Source organism: Phascolarctos cinereus, unplaced genomic scaffold (assembly GCF_003287225.1).
Source record: "Phascolarctos cinereus isolate Bilbo 61053 unplaced genomic scaffold, phaCin_HiC Scaffold_4;HRSCAF=312, whole genome shotgun sequence".
In the NCBI taxonomy this organism is placed as follows: Eukaryota; Metazoa; Chordata; class Mammalia; order Diprotodontia; family Phascolarctidae; genus Phascolarctos; species Phascolarctos cinereus.
The window spans coordinates 547,850,470-547,873,056 of record NW_027555847.1 but is presented as its reverse complement, the minus strand read 5'-3'; the positions used below and the strand labels follow the sequence as shown (position 1 = coordinate 547,873,056).

General features: G+C 37.9%; 1 protein-coding gene across 12 annotated transcripts in view; it reads right to left on the bottom strand.

Annotated features, from left to right (window-relative positions):
* The window catches only part of RIPOR2 (RHO family interacting cell polarization regulator 2), a 262,145-nt gene that overhangs the window by 33,800 nt on the left and 205,758 nt on the right, over positions 1-22,587 (bottom strand). For 11 of the 12 annotated variants that reach the window (XR_013486253.1, XM_020986858.2, XM_020986855.2 and 8 more), the window contains 6 exons: positions 20,063-20,212; positions 18,306-18,369; positions 8,734-8,777; positions 5,994-6,119; positions 5,226-5,374; positions 2,567-2,696 (listed from right to left, as the gene is read on the bottom strand). Coding sequence is in view for 11 of the 12 variants with exons in the window: in XM_020986858.2 (XP_020842517.1) it covers positions 2,567-2,696; positions 5,226-5,374; positions 5,994-6,119; positions 8,734-8,777; positions 18,306-18,369; positions 20,063-20,212 (663 nt within the window). In the remaining variant the exon portion in view is untranslated. Of the gene's footprint in view, positions 1-1,275; positions 1,426-2,566; positions 2,697-5,225; positions 5,375-5,993; positions 6,120-8,733; positions 8,778-18,305; positions 18,370-20,062; positions 20,213-22,587 lie in introns of all 12 variants that reach the window. The other variant, XM_020986861.2, reaches the window with a different exon arrangement.

Sequence of the window (22,587 nt, the reverse complement as noted above, 5' to 3'; positions counted from 1 at the left end):
AAAACTTTGCCAGGATAAATCCATGGCAACAATGCTCTACCCTCACCTGTAGCATGTTTGTACACGTACAAACTCATACATACAATTTGTTCCGTCTGTCACTAATTGTTTTTATGTTGAAATGCTGCTGTTATGTGCTCTGTATGGATTTTTCATGTATGTTCCATGAACCATCTCCTCCCCCATTAAGATGCATAATCTTTAAGGACAGGAACCCCTTTTGTATCTTGTTACAGGATTTAATTAGTATAGAGCTACACACAGACCAAGTGCTCAATAAATGCTAATGATTTGCTGATAGGACACATGAGTCTCAAATAAAAATCTTATAATCTTCAGACAAAGAGAGGCTTTGCATGGCAATAACTGGATAGAATAGGAGATAAATACACAGGGAAACTAGAGATCTTCAGAGAGAAATGCACACACAATATATATAAACATACCCATTCCTGAAAATATATCTAAGGATTTCTTTTAGAAAACTAACAACATAATAGACTAATATTCTAGACTCTTTAAATAAATATACAAAATCAAGCTTCAGGAAAAAATGGCTTAGGTCTTTGTTAATTCTTTCAATCACACAAAGTCCTCTGTCTATAGAAAGTGACAAGCTATCAGGCTTAAACTAATTTTGTTGATTTTGCTGGGGAAAAATGCCAGATAATAAGGGCTTGACTTTTGGAATTCAAAAAAAAATCACATTTGCTTTCACTTTGTAAGAGTCCATAATGAAGGTAAATTTTCATTTTTTGTTAATTCTTATTTGCCTATCATATTGGAATGTGATGTCCCCTCATTAATATATCCACGGAGGTAATAATTTTTGCAACATGAGATTGATATTTTTGTTCATGTTTCTGAAACAAAAGTATTTTGAAGATGTGTTTTAATATCATCTTGTTTACTGACTCCTTATATTTCCTCAAGTGGTCTCTTGATTAGAATCAAACAGCAGGGGCCTTTCTTTTGATTTTTGTCATACTGCACACATCTTTGCTACAATAGAGAAAAAAAGTGCTAGAAATCACAGGGCACTAATAACAGGTCAAGAATCGTCCATCAGGAAAGGAAAGAAAGACAGACAGCTGTATGACAGTGTCATCAGTACTCTGAGAGTAAGTTTTGCACCAACTGGAAAGTCCTGATAGCCCAGACCCAACCATTTTTCTCCAGCATTTTGTCGACAAAATCAAGCCCAAGCTCTAAGTACCTGTCAGCACACATGCCCACTGAAGGAAGCACTTCAAACCTCACTCCAGCCAAACTCACATAAAGATCTAGTACTGCCTTGGGGTTCAGTCTGAGGGAGGGCAGGTCACTGAATGAGCGGCTGCGCTGAAGCTTGGCAAAGAATGTATCTTGCAAGGCACCCAGGACTGCTAACCTTCGGGGCTTGAGTGGTGAAGGATGCAGCCACTTCTTCAGATGTTAAAGCAGAAAGGGGAGGTAGTTAGCCCAACGGACCAGTATTAGCATGCTCCTGTTTGTTACAAGGTTTGCTTGGTCAAACTACACAACTGAACTTCAGAGCAAGTGGTTTTTAATTTTCTTTGAGCCATGGACCCCTTTGGCAGTTTAGGAAGGCCTATCCTATCTCAAAATAATGTTTTAAAGTGCACAAAATAAAACATATAGGATTACTGAAGAAACCAATTTATATAGAAATACAATTATTAAACTATCAGAAAAAAGCAAATTTAGACTTTTTGAAATTCACAGGCCCCTTTGGGCCTTTGGGAGTCTTTTGGAGCCCAGGTTAAGAACCCCTACTTTATTTTTTTTTCATATTGAAAAAGTAATTATTTATTATCACAAAAATAAACTGTTGACTGAAAACATAGGGATAGTACACAATATTGCACTGTGATTGTAAAGAAGCTAAAACCTGTTGGAAAAAAAGATGGGACATTCCAGAGCAAACAGCATCCCTTTAGTTGGGTAAGTAGTCATGCAAACAATCCACTAAAACACAACAGCAGAAAGGAAAACCCTTCTCTTTCATCAGACAGAACTCTGCCATACCTCCCCAACCTAAGCTTCTCCCATAAGGGAATGCAGTTGAATTTTTCATCCACGTTTTGCTATCTTATAAATATGGAGATAAATGCTCCTTAAACCAGAATATACTTTGAATTTGCTATTCCAGTAGTGGTAATAGGTTTGCATTGAATCATTCACATGAAGAATCCCTACTTGAGAGGAACATTAGTGCCCAGGTTAAGAACCCCTACTTTAGAGGAATATTAGAGAAGGAAATACAAAGTTTATGAGCCACTGCAATAGGAATGTGGGAGGTGGGGTTGAGTGGAAGTGGAGGAGCACAAATACATTTCAAACATATTTTGTCTCATCCTGGTGAGCAGGAAAATGATGTAGCCCTTGCTGGGTAGAGAGGGAAGGGAGAAATAAGAGGGAGGCTCAGTGCAGGAAGGAAAGGGCTGGCACAGGGAGGCAGTGCTGAAAAGAGGCCACTTGCACTGTTTGTCAAGCATTCCAAATATGTGCCATGGGCACTGCCTTGCTTTTATTATGTCAACCCAGGAGGCCACCTTGAACTTACAAAAAACGAATGATCCTTGAAGGTTGGGGTTTCCGGAGTGCCTTGGCTGTACATGGACATCCTCCTCTGGAGAGCTGAGGCCCTACTCCCGTTGCCTGTGGATGAGGTCACGTCCTCCACATCAAAGGGACTGCAAAACAATTGCTCTTTTATTATGCTTCCCGGTGTACAGGATTTTCAGATCCATCTCTGCCCATTCAATAAAAGGCCAAGAAACCACAGTCTCATCTAAATGCCTAACTTGCACAGAAGCCAAAGGGAATCCAAAGGAGTTGGGTGCTACTTGGCCAGGAGAATTTCAACACACATATAAAAAGTAGGCAGGAAATACCAATGGTTAGAAAACTGGGTCTGGGGACGGGAAACTCCAGGTTCTATTCCCAGCTCCACTCTTATTTATATATAATTTAATCTTCACTTTTCTTTGTGCCTGTTCCTCCATTTGTAAAAGCAGAATTATAATACTTATCCCTCTCAAGCTATTATAGGATTTTAGAACTGGAAAGATCCTTAGAGATCAGCTATTTCAGCACCCACCTTTTCTAGATGAAGAAACTGAGAGATGATATGAAGATTACAAGTCTCAGAGTGCTCTGACATCCCTGGAGATTTCACTACCACTACAGGAATTCAAGGGATTAGCATATTGTGATTCAATATAAATAAAACACTTGAAAGTCAAATCCTGTTTATTTTTAGCTGTTGCCAAAGCCACTTATGATTGTGATGGATGACAAGCTGTTCAAAATGATTCCAGTCATCATAATATTATACAGCTAATCCCACAGAAAGAATAACTTCCTGTTGGAGATGACAATCATCACAAATAATTATGGACAAAAGTTTTAAGCTAATAATAAAGTGGCTTCAGTACTTAATAAGTCTGGGTTTGTGTCTTGCTCTCCTCGTACAACAAATCACGCTTCCATCAATGCTCTATGTTACTCCATGACGCCAGGGACATATTTTCATAATCATGTGTCATGAGCGCTTCAATTTTTAACAACATAGCAGAGTTCTCCTTTAGGAGGCAGCTTTAAGGTAACTATTTCGGTTGGAATCTTGATTGAGAACATGAATCTCTTGCTTTTAAGGAGGAGGTTCATCCACCTCAGAAAACCAGGCTATTGAGTGTATTTATCTATGACTTATGCCCTGCCTGTTTCCGAAATTACTTATAAAACTAAATGTGGTATAAAAAAGGACATTGAAAACATTTAAAAATAAGTAAGTAAAAATAGTTAGAAGAATAAGAGATTGGACTTTTGTCTCTTCTCATCCTCCTGATCTCTCTGTAGTATTTGACACCGTTGACTACTTTTCCCTCCTAAATACTCTCTCATCTTTAGGTTTTTGTCTGATGACTCTTTTTCCATTTCCTTTGCTGGATATTTCTCCAGGTCATATCTGTTAACTATGGATATCCTCCTCAAAGTCTTTGTCTTAGGCCCTCTTCTGATTTCTCTCTGTGCTTTGTTTTTTTGGTGGTCTCTTCAGTTTCAATTGGGACAATTGTCATCTTTATGCAGATGATTCAAAAATCTAGCTATCTGGTCCATTTCCCTCTCCTGAGTTCAGTCCCGTATCACCACCGACTACTAGAAATTTCATAACGCATGGCCCACAGGCATCTCAAATTCAGCATGCCCAAAACAGAACTCATTATATTTTCTCCCAACCCACCTCTTGTCTGAACTTCCCTGTTACCATCCACCATCCACAAGGTCACCCAGAGTCACCAGTTTGATGTCATCTCCAACTCCTAATTTTTCTTATTCCACATATCTAAACTCATCATTTCTTTCCCCACAACATCTCTCAAATATGTTCCCTTGTCTACTTATCCAGCCCTCATCACCTTACAGCCTCTCAATTTTAATACGTTTTTAATTTGATTCCCTACCTTGTCTTTCCCCTTTATAGTTCATCCTTCATATAGAGGCCAGAATGATTTTTCCTATTTCAGAAAACTCTAATAGTTCCTTATTACATCTAGGATCAAGTATAAAGTCTTCTGTTTGACACTGAAATGCTTTATTCCTTTCATTCCAGTCTTCTTCCACATTACTTCCTTCCACATAGTCTATGGTCCAGCTATATTGGCCTTTCTCTTCATTACACATAATGCTGTATCGCCCAGCTACCTATCTCCAAGCATTTTTAGTAGCCATCCCTTTGTCTGGAACGTCATTCTCCTTTATCACCTCTACCTCTTAGAATCCTTGACTTTAAGAATCATCTCAAATACCACCTTGTAACAAGAGGCCTTTCCTAGATCCTTCACCTGCTAGTGCCTTTCCCTCTATAGTTACCTTCCTTCTACCACTAATTTATGTAGATGTTATAAGAATGTAATCTTTTTGAAGGAAAAGTCTACTTTTTCTTTTTCTTTGTATCCCCAGTGCTTAACACAGACTCTGGTGCATAATTGTGTGATAATGTTTATTAATTGATATGAGATACACAAGTGGATAAATGTTAAAATAATTGGATAAATATTAGAACCATTCTGGAAAGTAAACCATCTTATTTCAGAACAGCCTAGTTTATCTGGGTATTTAAAAAAAAATTGTGTGTTTTTTTTTGTGTGTGTTTTAAGATAAAAGTAGGAGTGGTATGTTGTCCACTTTTGGAAAGTGAATTTGAAGAGATAACTTACTACCAAATGATTTCCAAATTTAATTTGATGGTGCCAAGATCATTGATGTCAACAGCTACCACTTGAGGCCGGGCTGCAAAAAGGTCCTTTGTCTCACAGGTGACACTTCCCACTAGAATATGAGTTGCAAGCCCTTTGAGTTCTGTGACCTATTAGAGAGAAAAAGAGAGGACCACCCCTGTGATATAAGTATAGAGGGAAAATGGCCATTTTAAAAGGATACAGTTATATAGTATATCTTAATAAGGCAGAAAGAAACCAGCAATCTGCAAGAAAGAAATCAGTAAATCAGTAACAAAAGGACCTGGAGTATAGGATGGTATGCACAAATCAAAGAAGTCTGTACATTGACTTCATTCATCATTCTACACATCTCTTCTCACAAATAGGCTTCTACACCTCAGTGCCAAGGACATTCCTTTTGTGATGCATTTTGAGCAGAGAGTGGAAAAGGCAAGACTGGAATTGAAGTTTCAAGGCTATCTGCCATCAATAACTGCTATCCATATATCACTGCACTAGAATTATCAGTTAAACATCACCATTCTCTAATGTTGCATTAGAATGATCTGCTGGCTGGTGTAACCAAATGACTTTTTTGTTCTGTTTTGTTTTTCTTATTCTTTTCTATAAGGGATGGCTTTTGGATTGATGAGGTGGAAGGAAATTTGGAAATGAAAGTAATGCAAAAATAAATGAGATGAAAATAATTTAAAAAATCAAACAGAACCAGGACAGGGGATAGGAAGGGGTATGTATGCACAGTACCTTAATGGAAATCAATCCAGCTATCAAGGGCAGGAAAACCATTTCTTCTCCGTCCCAACTCTGTTTGCCATTCATTTCTATTTTGCCTTTAAGTTTCCACCGCTGCCGGCCATACTTCATGAAAATCTGGGACAAAAAACCCCCAAATAAACCACCTTTATTTTCCTTTATACAATACACTTGTACTTATGCTCTTTTAGCAAGCAAAGTTCAAAAGCACAAGTAAATACAGCAACTATCCTTTCTTTTAATTTACCATCATACTACCACTACTCCAGCTCTTGGGTGCTTTCTGAACAATTTATGGGAGGGAAAGATAGGCTTTCGAAAAGGAAATAATGAATGATTATCTAAGGGAAAGATACAGGAATGGTGGTGGATAAGCAATGGTGAGAGAGAGGGGCATTATAAGAGTAAAAAACCCAGTGGACTAGGGAGTGGTACATTTAAGTTGACGTCTGGCCACCACTTACTGTGGGACTGGGAAAACTGCTCAAACTCTGAATTTGTTTTCTTATCTATAAAAATGAGGATAATCATATTTGTAATCAACAGTGTTATAAGGAAAATGTTTTGTCAACATTCAACCTCTTCATCAGTGAGTTATCATTATTATTATTCGTTTCAAGTTGCTTTTATCACAATAGAATGAGAGCTAGATTTGGCATTAGAAGACCAGGGTTTAAGTCCTAACCCGCCGTTTACTAGGTATGTGACTGCAGACATGTCTTTTGACCTCTCTGAACCTCAGTTGTCTCACCTACATAAATGAGGACAATACTGGGAATAAATGCATCACAGGTTTGCCATGGGAATCAAATGAGATAATATGCCTAGGCGTTCTGTAAACAGTAGAGCACTCTGTCAATGTCTGCTCCTGTTTTTGTTTCTTGATGATTTATTAAACAATTAATGTTAAGTACTTTGTAGCGCAGGGGGACTCTTCTGACCTGCTGATTTTATCATGCTTGCTGAGCTAAGGGTAGTAACTTTCCCATGGTCATGATGCTAGTCTGGGTCAGATGGAGGCAGGGCTTGAACCCATTGAGGTCTCCATTACCTCAAAGCCTTTTCTCTTCTCTCCGTCAAACGCAATTCTTCTTAGATAGCAATACAACCAATTAAACTTCCTTTATAGCTATTTACATTTAAGTAAATGAATCTCAAGGTATAAAAATCTCAGCTGTTCAGTCGCTGTCTACACCTCTAACAGGATGCTTTGTCCATGCATTCACACTTACTTTTCCTCTTATATTATTGTAATTGGTGCATATTCTGTTCTTCTGGTTTGGTTCTTTTTTCTATATTGTAGTATTTCATATAGGTGTTTTCATAATTCTGGATATTCCTCATATTTATCATATGGATCAGATGAGATATTTGTAAAGTGTTTACTTAGTACATGAAGTAGGTGCTATATAAATGCTTATTCCTCCTCCTCCTGCACTGTAGTAGAGGAGTCAAATACTCAGCCAGAGGCCCCATCACACTCTTCAATGCCTCAAAACCAGATTAAAAAGTAATTGGGAAATATTTAACAAAATACATAAAAATATAATATTATGTTTAAAAACTAAGTCAATATTCAGCCCACAGTGATCCTTTTGTATGGTTTGATGGCCCCTGTTTCAATTTGAGTTTTACATAATTGCACTATAGTATCCCATTACAAGGCATTCCATGCAAAGGACTGCTGTGTAGTGATTAGAGAGTCAGGAAGACTCCAAGCTGAGTCCCACTTCTGAGCCTGGGCAAATCACTTAGCCTCTCTGTCCCCAGACAACCATCTAGGTTTCAGAGAAAGTGCTGATCTGTATTGATAAGGATTTTCTTACTGGGAATTCCCTTTATCAGTATCAGAGTATAGTCCCTATTCTATTCCATTAAATTGATATGACATAATTCTTTAACCATTCTCTTGTTGAGCATTTATGTTGCTCCTGTGTTTTGCAACTGCAAATAATGTTGCTATAAAAATCCTTACACTCTGGGTGTGTATCTTAGTCTTCAGATAACGCTTTCAGAGCAATTTTATTGTTATTTCTCATTAGTCCTAAAATAGTAAAATAATCAATAGCAATGATTTTATTCCCTTTATTAGGGAAGGAAGGGAGGGGAGAACTGGGAAGGAGAAAACAGAATTTCTACTTAGTAGCCACAAATAAAATAGAGCATGCTCCCTCTAGTGGAGAAGGGAAGTAGAGCAGGCCTTCACCAACCCTCAGCAGTATGAACCTGGGCAGGATGTAGGGGGAAGATTCTGGCTTGATGGGATGACAGGTGCTAGAATATAGTACGAAAGCATGCTGTTATTTATCTTTCTACAGACATTTTAAAATCATAGTGAGAGGTGACTCTTTGTCTGCAGTGGTTTAGAGGAGTTTAATTTGGAAGAGATCTAGGTTAAATGACCAATGGAGTTCTTTTTAAAGGTCAAAATTTCTTTTCTTTCTCCCAACGTCACCCCTACCCACCCCATTTCACCATTTAGCAAAGTGTAACTTATTAGAGAAACCATCTGTAAACATGCATGCCATATAACAAGGGCCTAATATAAGTACTAAGAGGAAAGTTTCTCTTGCTATTTGACAGTGACCATGAGTTCTTCCTTAAGCTCTATAACTTAATTTTATTAGGCATTGATATTAACCATCAAAATAGTTTCATGTCAGATGAAGTATAAAATGATGACAACTCCAGCACAATTCTTAACATGGCCAGAGACAGAGAAAGTACTCACTTCATATTGATCTCCGGGACAGAGCCGAGCGAAGCCAGCCAGACCTGTAAGAAAATACGCAGCACATCAGCTACACAATACATTTCTCCTTTCAGACAGGTTTCATCCTCTTCACAAATCAACATTTTTTGCCTTAAGACTCTCCTGGATTTCCTCCTTACTCTGACTGCTCCTTCTCTGTCTCCTTTGTTCCTCCAGATCATGCCCTCTGACTGAAGGTGTCCTAGGTCCTCTTCTCTTCTCCCTCTATACTACTTGGTAATCTTTTTACTTCCTATAGATTTAATTACTATCTCTATGTGGGATCTCAATCGTCTTCCCAGTCCATCAGGCTTGCAACCCAGGTGTCATCTTCAATTGCTCACTATTTCTCACCACCCTATCAATCTGTTTCGAGGCTTCTGTTGCACTTTTGCAACATCTCTCAAGTACATCCCCTTCTCTTCTGTGCCACCTCTCACAATGCCAGCATTTAGTGCAGGTCCTCATCACCTCATGCCTGGACTACTGCAATAGCCTGCAGGTGGGCCCGCCTGTCACAAGTCTCTCCTCACATCAATTCATCCTCCATTCAGCACCAGTGTGATTTTCCTAAAGTACAGGTCCTATCATGTTGCTCCTCTACTCAATAAACTTCAGTGTCCCCCTGTGATCTTCAGGATCAATTCCACAATCCTCTGTTGGTGTTTAAGGCTTTGAACTCCACCCTCACCTTCCTAATCTTATTATACCTTACTCCCTGACATGTTTTTGGTCCAATGACATTGGCCTCTGCTGTTCTTCAAATAAGACATTACATCTTTGGGCATTTTCTCTGTCCCTTATGCCTGGAATGCTTTCCCTCTTCATTTCTTCCTATTGGCTTCCTTTAAGTACCAACTACAATCCCATCTTCTACAGGGAAGCCTTTCACAATCCCTCTTAATTCTAGTGCCCTCCCTCACTTAATTATTTCCTATTTATCCTGTAAATGGCTTGTTTGCATATATTTGCTTGTTAGATTGAGAGCTCTTTGAGGGCAGGGACTGTCTTTTGACTCTCTTTTGGTTTTCTAGTACTTAGCAAGTGCCTGGCACATAGTAGGCACTTAATAAATGTTTATTGACTGGTAGACTCAAGTAAAATCCAGGACAATCAGAATGCTCAGGGCACCCTATCAGGGAATTCTGCCCCCTTAATGAGGCCATAGATTCTGGTGGACTTACTGGAAGAAACAACTGGGTCATGCTTTCCAAGACTGACCGTAGTATCCAAACCCAGCACAGGACTCAGTTTGGCTTGGACTCATTACTTTATGATCCCCCCTACTTCCTATGTCAGAACTTTTGAATACTTTTATACCAGGGAGAGATTAAATGAGCCACATTCATAATTAAAGTGTAGAATCCATCTGTTAAAACACTACTTCCAAGCAAAGGAAAAGCCTTGTTTTCTCTTTATTCACAAAGGACTCTGTTTATTGCTAGATAGCTACAATTTTCTCATGTGGGTAAGCTCCCACTCATTCAGTGCCCTATGATCCCTCACCATGGAGAATATCCTTTCTCTGAGTCACCTGAGGCCCATTTTCAAGCATGTACTACTCAAAAATAAGATCCAATAAGATCTCTGTTTAAGTACAAAGCAAATCAGATTATTTAGCTATCAGCTTCTGAACCTCAGGAACTTAACTTTTTTTTTTTTGCAAGGCAATAGGAGTAAAGTGACTTGCCCAGGGTCACCAGTAAGTGTCAAGTGTCTGAGGCCAGATTTGAACTCAGGTCTTCCTAAATCTCTATCTACTGTGCCATCTAGCTGTCCCAGGAAGTTTGCATTTGTGATCAATTTAATTCACTCAATAAATATTTATTGAGTACCTTGTACATGTAAAGTACTATGTCAAATCCTTTTGCAAAGAAAAATCTCTTCAAAATAATGAAAAGCAACTCAATTAAATATGAATGCAAACCTCGGGGGAGAAATCTCTCAAAGATCGAATAAAAAAGTTCCTGTCTGCAAGGACCTTACAATCTAACAGGAGAGAAACACACATCTACAAATAAGTACCATATGAGACAGATATAGGAACAACTAGGGTTTGAGTCCTTCCTGGAAGGATGAATAGGAGAGAATGACAAAATCATAATCGATGGAGGAAAACAAAAACAGGGACAGGGAATAGCAAGGAGATCAGGTTAGCTGGAGCAATTAGTAGTAAGTAGGAGGTAAAGTTGGAAAGAGAGATTGGGGTCAGATTATGGAAGATATTCAATACCAAGCCAAAGAATTCAGAACTGGTCAAGTCATGGGAAGTCACCAAAGGGGTTTTGAGAAAGATAGTACTACTTCAGGAAATCCACAGTGTGGATTAAAGCAGAGACACTGCAGGAAAGAATAGTTAGGAGGTTAACACACTAGTCCAAGGATAAGATCATAAGGACCTCAACATGTATAGTAGCTATGGGAATGAAAAATAGAATAGACATCTTAAAGATGTTGAAAATTTGACAGGATTCAGCAATTTTAGAGCTGGGAAAGGGAAGGGAGAATGAAGGAGTAATCATGGATGAGTGAAGTTGTAAGCTTAAAGATAAAGGAATACAGTAGTCCCATTAAGTGAAATAGCATTCAAATTCCAGCTCTGGTACTTACCATGTGACATTGGGAAAGTCACCTAATATATCTCTATGGCTCATTTTTAAATCTTCAAAATTTAATTAATACCTTTCCAACTATCTTACATGATCGTTGTGAGGATTGCATGAGAGAATGTCTATAAAGCTTTCTGTAAACCACAAAATGCTCCATACCTGTCAGTGTAATACTATTATTGTTGTTGTTAGAGAGGTTGGAAGAACCTTATCTGAAAGCTGGAGGTAGGAAAGGAAAAGAAAGATGGGCATTTTCATCATCAGTTCATTCCCCTTACCCTCAATACAATTATATAAGCCTTACATTGTGGTTTCATGACTGTGGCAATTACTGCTTCATACTTCCATTTCCAATAAACATTAAGATGGACTTATGAGCTCATTACTGTGGGATATACCTCCAATGACAGACTGAAACCCATCCATCCATCCATAGCTGCCCCTCTGGGTGACTCTTCTCTACAAACCCTCCACAGGAGTCTAGTCAATGTGCTGGGGGGTCTTCCTCTAGATTTCTATTTAATGCAAGGATATTAGGGAAGTACATAGGCTGTCCACCCTTACTCTTTACTCTCACTATATTACTAACCCATGTTTTTTTCCTTGTGGTTTTAAATCTCCCCAATGACATCCTTTAAACCAGCTCTTCTTAAACTTTTTCCACTTGTGACCTCTTTCTTGTTTTGGTAGCATTCGTTGGCGTTGCATGGGGTGATGGCATGTGCAGTGCAAAGTGCGTGTGCTTTGTGTTCAGAACCAAGGCTGCAGTGAAGTGTATGGTACAATATGGGCAAGCGCTGCCAGAAACACTTTGGATTCATTATGCATTTGATTTTGAATTAATTTTTGATCATTGTGTGTTCAGAAACCTTTTATTGCTGCCAAATTTTTCATGACCCCACATGGGGTCAGACCCACAGTTTAAGAAGTGCTGCTTTATACCACTTCTCTTACTCAATTTGTTTGCACCATATTGCTTCACAGAATCATATAATCTTTGGTAAGAAAAGGTCTTGGAATTCACCTAATCCAGCCTCCCCACCAAGTCTGTCAGAATAGAAGATAACAACTTTTCTTGTCTGTGATCCTACCCAAATCAGTGACACACTACTATAACCCTGCTGCCAGTTGTGAGAACACTATGAAAGGAAGTATAAAAGGGCCAGGAAAACTTTGTCTGGCTAAACCAAATTGGTGGTTAATAGATTACTGTACCAAAGTCATACTTGTAACTCCCTGATTATGACTTTGGCCAACTAGTGCAAAAAATCAATCAGTGAACAAGCATTTATTTGGAACCTTTTATATGAGACCCTATGCTAAGTATAGGGATACAAAAGTTTAAAAAAAAAAAGAAAAGAAAAAACAATTTCTAACTTGAAGGAATTAACATCCTTTCAGGGGAAAATGAAAAGACCTGAGGCACTTCTAAATATGAGGTCATTACCAACGAAAATGAGACTCTACCTCACCATCTCTCAGTTTCTATATGTTGCCTTCCTCAGGCCACCCTTTGACTTTCCCCTCAAAGCAATTCCTGTTGTTCATTTTAACCAATTTCACCTGTATACATAGGTAGCAGGGGAGAGAGAGAAAGGATATGCAAACAATGTGATTAACCAGTGACAGGGGATTGGTTTCCTTGGTTTTAAGAAAATTTGCTGTTGCTGCTGTCTCATGAAGCTCTTACGAGGGCTTGCTCAGATAGCCTTCGGTGGATGGGTTTTATGAGTGTGGAACACTGCATATGGCACCAGACTTTTTTGATAAGTTGTTTAGTTTTGCTAAATTAATTTTCTTTTTCCCACTTTTTAATTAATTATAAGGGATGAGTCTCTGGGAAGAAGAAAGGAGGAGGGATATTTTTGGAAGTATAGATGATGTGAAAACAAAAGATATCAATAAAAATTAATTTAAAAAAATTTTAATGAGTGCCTGCTAATGCCATCTCTGCCTGTAGGTGGCAGCAGTCTACCAAAACTTAATGTTTTGGCAGAAAATTTTTCTAAGTGATGGTTAAAGCAAAGGAATCCATTGCTTACTAAGACCTGGTGAAAATAGAACAAAATCAAAGATTCCAACCTTTTACATGGGTTTCTGAAAGCTTTAGAGGCTGTACATTTTGTAAGACACTTCTGAAACAAACCACTCCTTCAAAAATTTTTTGAAAATCCACAGTTGGATTTTTATCTTAATAAAATATTAAGTGCTTTATAAAGCAAGATGCTACTAAAAACCGTATAAGTCAATACATGATTAGTCCTTCTGTACAGGGTGTCCAGCCTTTGAAGGAACACTAACCTACATAACATAAAGAATTTGGGCAAAGGTTTTGTTGATGGAAAGTATCTGCTTGATTTTCAGGTCACTTAAGTAACGTCCTTCACATGTGGTGCTTCAGCGACACTTCTATACTTATGCACTGGCTATTTCACATTCCTCAAAAGTATTTCTTCACCTTAATGCTCAAAATCTCTGTTTGCCTTCAAAGCTCAGCTTAAGAGTCACCTTCTTCATGAAGCCTTTCCTGATTTCCCAACTGCTAGTACGTTTCCCCTCAAATTAGTGTCTATGTTACATATACAGACATACATTCATACATACACACACACATATACATATATGTTATCTTCTGCAGCTAGAGAACAAGGTCCTATAGGACACCCCTCCTTCCTGCCCCCTACTGGGGAGACATAGGATCAAAGGATCTTGCTCTAGAAGGGATCTTTGAGGTCATTTAGCAAAGTTTAACTTCCGCATTTTAAAGAGAAAACTGAGGCTCAGAGGTGAAGACACCTGCCCAAAGTCACATAGCTGATAAGTGGCAGAGAACAAGGATTTTTTAAAAGGATTTGAATATTTTATTTTCCTCCAATTACAAGTAAAAACAATTTTTTAACATTCATTTTAAAAAAAAATTTGAGTCCAAATTCCCTCCCCACTCCCTTATATGGTAAGCAATTTGATATAGGTTATATACAAAGAGCAAGGATTTAAATTCAGGTTCTCTGACCCCAAATGCAACATACATTCCACTAGACCAAGCTACATATACATACATACATATATATACATATATATACATACATATATATACATACACACACACATATACACACACACATATATATATATATATATATATATGTATGCATGTATATAAAATACTTCCCAAGTCTCCAGTCTTCTCAGAATCATTCAAAGACAACAATGAACTGAGACAAGCTCTAAAAAGTTATATGATTTAGACATAAAGATTGGCATCAGAAGCAAATTAGAGGAGCAAGGAAGAAATTGCTTGTCACATTTATGGATGAGGGAAGAATTCATGAACAAAGATATGGGGAGGATCACAGAAGGCAAAATTGGTAATTTTGATTACATGAAATTGAAAAGTTCTTGCACAAGCAAAACTAGTGCAGCAGTTAAAATGAGAAGAAAAGCAGGTTAATGGGAAAAGTCTTTGCAGCAAGTCACTCTGATAAAGGTCTCATTTCTAAGATATATAGAACTGATATAAATTTATAAGAATAAGGTTCATTCCCCAATTGACAAAGGGTCAAAGGATATGAATAGGTAGTTTTCAGAGGAACAATTCCAAGCTATCAGTAGCCACATGAAGAAATGCTCTAAACCACTAATAATTAGAGAAATGCAAAACAAAATAACTCTGAGATTCCACCTTATACTTTTCAGATTAGCAAAACTGACAAAAAAGAAAAATCACAAATGCTGGAGGAGATGTGGAATAACAGTTACATTGATGCACTGTTGGTAGAACTATAAACTTGTTCACCCATTCTGGAGAGCAATTTGGAATTATGCCCCCAAAGCTATTAAACTGTGCATACCCTTTGACCTAGTAATACCACTACTAGGCTTGTGACCCCTAAAAAATCAAAAGGACCCACATGTACAATAATATCTATAATGGCTCTGTTTATAATGGTAAAGACCTGGAAATAGAGAATGCACCCATAGGGAATGACTGAACAAATTATGGTATATAGATGCGATGGAATACTATTGTGCTGTAAGAAATGATGTAAAAGATGGTTTGAGAGAAACCAGGGAAAATTTCTATGAACTGATACGGAATGAAGTGAGCAGAAATATTCAGAACAATTTATACAAGATTGTAAAAACATACAACTTAGAAAGATTTAGAAATCCTAATCAACACAATGGCCAACCATGATTCCAGAGTACTTATGAGAAAACATTGTACCCATCTCCTGTTAAGAAGTGATGACTCAAAAGTACAGATTGAGACTTTTTTTTTTGTGGGGGAGACATGGCTAATAAGGGAATTTTTTTTGCTTGACTGCATGTTTGTAACAAAGGTTTGAGTTTTCCTGCTTTCTCATTTGGGGGAAGAGAGAGATAATTTGGGTCTGAATTTAAAATCAAATTTTTAAAAAGGGAATAAAAGACTTAGCAATGGGATAAATATGCTTTACAAATGATATTTTAGAGCTTATCAGCTTTCGGGCTTAATCAACTTTTCCTAGGCTTCCTAGGATACTAATACTGTATTATATCTGGCAAGACCACTTAAAAATAGCAATTGCTCAAAGAGAAAAAGCTATATGTTTTAAGTTTATTTGTTTGTTTGTCTCCTCCCACCACCCTGGCCAATTCTATCTAATTACAACCTGTATTTCTTTTAGGCCTGGGTGGTTTTCTTTCTGGACTGGCTATGTGTCTCAGATTATTTTCAAGGCTGATCCTGCACTTTAGTCACGTTGTTTCAGATATACTTACACTATCTAAAAAAATCTTTTCTTCATTGCATATATGTTGCAATAGAAATGGCCACCTACACTTGCCTTACTTTCCCAAAGTGAACCCATTCTCCTAGGAGAATATTCATTCTCTCATTGTCTCTCTATTTCTCTCTCTGTCTCTTCTCTGTTTCCCTCTCTCTCCCTCCTTCCCCCCATCCCCTTTAGTGCTTCCCCCTTCCCAGTCTTCAATTCCACACAACCATCACTTCCCACTCCAAGTAAAACAACTGCAAAGGATACTGTCAAGTTCTCCAGTTAACAATGAGATCTTTCCAATTTGGCAATGGGGCATAAATGATTTAGATTTTCTAGCATTCAGATACTTTTTCCTTCCTCAGAAACATGTTTTACACATCTGGCTTGACCTCATTTTCTCTGTTGTCCTGCTCACTTAGCATTCAACTTTTCACCCCAGCTTACATACAAATTTTAGCCTGCATGCACAAAGTGCTCACCCATGCTTTTAACATGGTCCCAGAGTTTGCCCCAAAGCTATGTTTCATTTCATTGCCATGCTTACATACTGTATTAAGCTGCTTTGGGAGAGAGCCATTAGAGAGCAACCTCCCCTAGATGATGCGCCCTCAGGAGCTCCTGACGAGGTTTTTTTTGGTGGGGTGTGGATTTCTTTTCAATTGGATTAACATGACTCTTTCCCCCTTCCGCACACCCTTCTTTTTCCTACCCGCCCCTCCTGTTTTTTGAAATGGTGCCCCATTTTATTGGACTCTATTCTTGGTCTCCTAGCATCACAGCTATATAAGAACAAACGAAAATCAACCCCTGAGTCGGAGTTGAGCAGGATTTTATTGAAAGGCATCTAGGCAGCTAGATTCCTCAAACCTGTGCCAACCACTATGCAATCAAGTGCCCATTTCTCAGCATAGAAGGAAGGAAATTGGGAAAGAAGGCTAACTAATTACCACATTGTTTGGCTGTAATTTAATTCCATTAGTAAAAGATTCAAAAGTTCTAGAAATGAAATATTAAATAAATTGGACTTAAAAAATATCTGAACCTCCCCCCCCAACCTGAACTGTCATAGTAAAGTGGGCATCAAAGAATGGGCATAACTTGACAAGTACATGGATCAAGGATTTAGATTTGACCTTAGAGGCCATCTGGTCTGACTTCCTCTTTTTACAGATGAGGAACTGAGGCCCTGAGAGATTAAAAGATGTATCCTACGTTACCTAAGGCTGCAGAGAAAGGATTTGAACAAAAGTCCTCTAAATAAGTCCATAGCCAATGTTCTTTCCACATGGAAGTTATAGATTTTTTAAAAAATGGCATGACTTTATTAACTTGGGACACGGGTGATTCTTTTGTAAGAAATCCTTGAATGGCATATAAAATGATTCACCACAGCTGCCAAAGGCAAATGGATCCATTAGTTGAGCACAGAGCCCAGGCCACTGTGGAAATAAGAACATTCCTCCCAACAGGCTTTTTATGTATCAAAACACAGGGCATGAAACTGAAGAAAATTTCAAGTGAACCTCTCCTGTTGGGATTTGGTTGGCTTAAATTCCCTTTTCTTTGACTGCATTACTCATGGAAGTAGTTAGTCTCTATTAGAAGCGAAGGGATCAAACTGCTAGGAACGATTTGGAATGACATGGCTTATATACTAGCTCTACTTTAAATTTTAGTTAAAGATATAAAAACTCAGAAGAAAACTCAAAGTGCAGTACTGACTGCTTTTTTAGACAGCTCTTTCTAACTTCTGAGCTGTAATCCAGGTATAACCATTAAATAATCTCTCTCTGTTTTCTCAAGATCCAGATTGATCTTTGTATTTTAAAGCAGCTAGAGTATGTGTATGGTATGTGTTCACATATTTGCTTTTGCTTGATTAACCATCTGAAAGTCAACAGAGTGCTATGTGCTACAAACAAAGAAAAAGGCACATTCTCTAGAGAGATTACCACCAAGAAGAGAAGATAGGCAGGCACTGCACAGTGTAAGTATCTGCTGGTATTCTAGGGGCTCCATAACTCGTGGGATTGGGGGAAGTAGAGATGAAAAGAATCAGAAAGGGAGGAGTAGCAAGAGGCATTAAGTCTTTGTATTTAATATGAAAACACTGTGCTTTGAAACCTGGTTCATTGTAGAGTACTGCCACCAATCTGAGAGCAAGAATTTTTAAAGTTACCTTTCATTTTGATGGAGAACTCTCCCAGAAGATGCTCCAGCTCTGCTTCAATAGTACACATATTCTAAGAAGGAAAATATAATATCTGCATCAGAGCAAAGTTCCTTAAAAGAAAAATCACCTTGTGCATCTTATGGGCCCATGTCTAAGGAATCCCAAAGCCCTTTCCAGAAATTATCTACTTGGGGATCTCAGCAGTCTCTTGAAGCAGAGAAGGGAATGAAGTTGTACAACAGTGCCATCCTAAGGAATTCTCTTCCTCTCAGGAAATTTCCTATCCGAGTAAACCATCCAGGTAAAAATGTCTTTGTTCAGGCACGTCCAGCTCTTTGTGACCCCATTTGGGGTTTTCTTGGCAAAAATACTGGAGTGGTTTGCCATTTCTTTCTCCAGCTCATTTTACAAAGGAGGAGCTGAGGTATATAAGTGACTTGCCCAGGGTCACACAGCTGGTATGTGTCTGAAGCTCAGTGCTCTATTCACTGTGCCACCTAACTGCCCCAACTCAAAATTTTCCAAGCAAAAATCAGAGAGATTTGATTCTTTCATTAAAACAGAACTGATTGCTGTGAAAGTGATAGAGCTATATGCTTATAGAAATGGATCACATGAACCAACAAATCACATTTATGTTGAGTTTATAAAAGGCTTTCTGCTCTACAACTCTCTGAGGCATAAAATGCAAGTATTATTGTTCCCATTTTATAGATGAGGACATTGAGACTCAGAGACACACCTAGTAAGTGTTGGAACTGGGATTTAACCTGAGGTCTCTGGACTCCAAATCTAGTATTCCTTCCATTCCCCACACTGCCTCAACAGAATAACAGTATGCTTTAGGTATAGTTGTGCAGCTACAGAAGTCAGTGACAGTGTAGTTTGAACACAAAAAACATCTAGAAGACCAAAACTGTTTGGTTTAGCATGGCAGTGGCATCGATGAAACTCAGTGTTATGACCTCAAAGATAAGATAGGTGGACCTGCAGACATCTTTATCTACTCTCTGACCTTGATCTTACCTACCAACGTCAGCCCTATTCACTTTATCCTTCAATAGCTCTCTCAGAGAATATCAGGCTTAAGAGCTAAAATCAATTACTTTTCATCCTGGACAAAAGATGAAAAGGAATGAAAAATATTTCCAGGTTGGAGAGCATGGAGGTATAAGTCCAACTGCTCCATTCGTTCATTCACTCATTCATTTATTCATTTGATAAACATTTAATGAATACCTACTTTTTACCAGGCACTGCTGCTGAGAGGGATACAAAGATGTACATGAGACCCTACCCTCAAAGAGTTTATCTTGTAAGGGAGAAAAGATACATGCAGTGCACTGAAAGATAGAGTGTGATCATATTTTAAGCATGGTACAAAGTATAATAATTTAACAGAGAGAGATCATTCATGACTGTCCCTGAATATCCTAATTATGAATACTAATAGCCAAACAAGCCCAGTACTCGCCTTCAAAACAAACTCCTACAGATAGCCAAAACACTGCAATAGAAAAGAAGAGCTTTGGGGCAGCTAGATGGTGCAGTGGATAGAGCACTGGCCCTGGATTCAGGAGGACCTGAGTTCAAATCCAGCCTCAGACACATAATACTTATTAGCTGTGTGACCCTGGGCAAGTCACTTAACTCTATAACGAAGTCAAAACAAACAAACAAAATAAAAAGAAGAGCTTCAATCTGGGGGGAGGGGTACTGCCAGGGAGGAAGGGAACAAAGAGGCTGAATAGATTAGCATATACCTCAGTATATTCCTTATAGCTCCTGTTGATTTCAGATAAACTCTCTTTGGCAGCTTTGCTGGCTGGGGAGGTGGCAAATGCTTGCTTCATTTTGCTAGCACCATCTTGGAGACGTCTTTGGATACAATAGGCTTCATAGAGTTCATCCACCTGGTCGTGGTAAAAACGAGACATATATATCTTACTTGAGGGAAGAAATTATGATGCTTCATGTTTTGATGTTAGCGAGGAAGGAATTATTGGTGAAACATTATTAAGGAGAATGAGCTAAGCATTTGAATTGTGTGTCCATTTTGATGAGTTTATTATTTCTATTCAAAACAGGTTCAATATAACTCTGACAATGCTTTTTTTTTCTTAAAAAGACTGAAAATAAACACAAAATTGGTGAAAGATGTTAGTTAAAATACAATAATAGCTTACATTTATTTATATTAAAGCCTTGAAGGTTACAATGAGTTTTCTTCATAACAATCCCATGAGATGGGTAGGTAGTGTAAGTATTTTATCCCCATTTTACCAAATGAGGAGCTAAAGCTCAGGAAGAATAAGGGACTTTCAGGGCCAAATATAAATACTAAGATCTCAGAGCTGGTATTTGAAACTTGTTTTTTTTTTTTTTGCCATTTTTCATGTAGGAGAGAGGAAGAGGAAAGTGAGGTGGTTGTTTTGACAATAGGTAGCATTCATGTGCTTAAAATCAGCTAGTTTTATTTTTTGAAGCACAGAAAACTAACTTTTCCCTTTCTCTTACATTTGTATATTCAAACTTTTGCATAATGATGCCTATTCAACTTCTATTCACACTCTTCATCACTGACACTGACACATCATGTCAGAATCATGAATACTATTGTGCTATATAATTACACTAAAATACTTCATACTTAAAAAGATTAGTGATCTCAATTATGTCAGAACATCTCAGGAGACAGCCCCAAAATTCATCCCTTGGTGGTCAGCCAGCTGGACCTTGGATGACTTTTGCTGAATCAGAGCTTGAAGCCTAACTTGATAGGACCTACCTGAGCTTCTGCTTTCCTGGCTTAGCTCTCCAGAACCCAGACTCTATTTCAGGAAAGGAGAATGTCAAGTTGGGTTTTTGTGATACTATTTTGAAAAACTGAAGAAGGTATATTTCTCTATAATCTTTCACCTTGACCTTCAGCTTGTAATAAATAAATAAATCCAACTACCCAAGGTTGACTTGCTAATATAATTAATTGAAGGATCTTTTAGAGGCAGGTTAGAGAATGGCACTTCCACAGGTAAAAATATAACTTTTTCACCTCTGCAAGAAATTATTATTAAGCAAATCTAATTAGCTTTAAATTGCTTGTATTCTTATTTCTGTACTAGCTCTTTGGCTTGCAAAGGAACTTAGAAATCAATGCTCCTGGCATAACTATGAGTTGGATAGTTTATCTCTTAAGTTTTATAAAGATTTTTTTCCTTTAAAAGCAAATTTTTAGTTTTCCAATGGAAGGGACTACCACTTGTTACAGTATTTCCTGTGTTTCATTTTTTTTCTTCTGTGCAGTGATAATTCTGCTTAACTCAGGGCAAGGCAATTTTTAGGATGAAACTAAAGGTCTCTTTGTTAAAGAATCCCCTATGGCTATCCACTTGATCAATCAGGCCTTAAAGGGGCCTGCTGGAATTCAGAGGGAAGGGATGCATGGACCCAGCTCTTCTGCCAAGGAGTTGAGTGGTGACTTACAGAGTCTTTCTGTTGATGAAAAATGTTTATTGGCTAATGCCATAGGGGACATAGAAGGAAAAGAACTAACCAAGATAGAAAATACTTCTCTGGTTCTTTTTCTAGAAGAAGAGAAGGAAGAGGAAGCATAGCTTTGTGTGCCCTGAAGTGGATTGGACCTAGGATAAAGTGATGCTGGCAACTTTTAGATATAAAATCTCTAACTTCTAATTTATTTCAATAAACAAAAATCAATTTTCTATATTGATAGATTTTTAAGATCACTTTGTTGGGTAATTAAATTATGTTTATAATGAATGTTTACATGCTATTACCATAGCTATGTTTCTGTGCCTTGATTTATACAAGCATGCATAGATACTTAAATGTACAAGGTAGAATGGAAAAATAATGACCAAAACACCCCACCCACCCACCCAAAGACCAGTCTCATCACTTCTTAGTTATAACCTGCATATATAATTTACCAATTTAAATACATGGTACTGTAATTAAATTTTTTTAAATACATACTTATTCATTTCTGGGAACTCAGAAGAATAACCCATTTGATGGTAATGATTTTTAATCCCACAGTAATCTAATTTTTAAACCCTTCCTCCCCAATACAGATGTGGAATTGATTATACTTCTACTATCAACAGATGCCTAGAAAGTTTTAAGGACTAGATTCAACACATTCTGGTTTTTTTCTTGCTGTATCAGCTCATGATGAAGATGGAAGGGGAGCAGAGGCCAAAATGGAGAAAATCTTGTGGGGCTTTTGGACTTGCTACTTTTTTGGGAGGAAAGAAACAATGGGAAA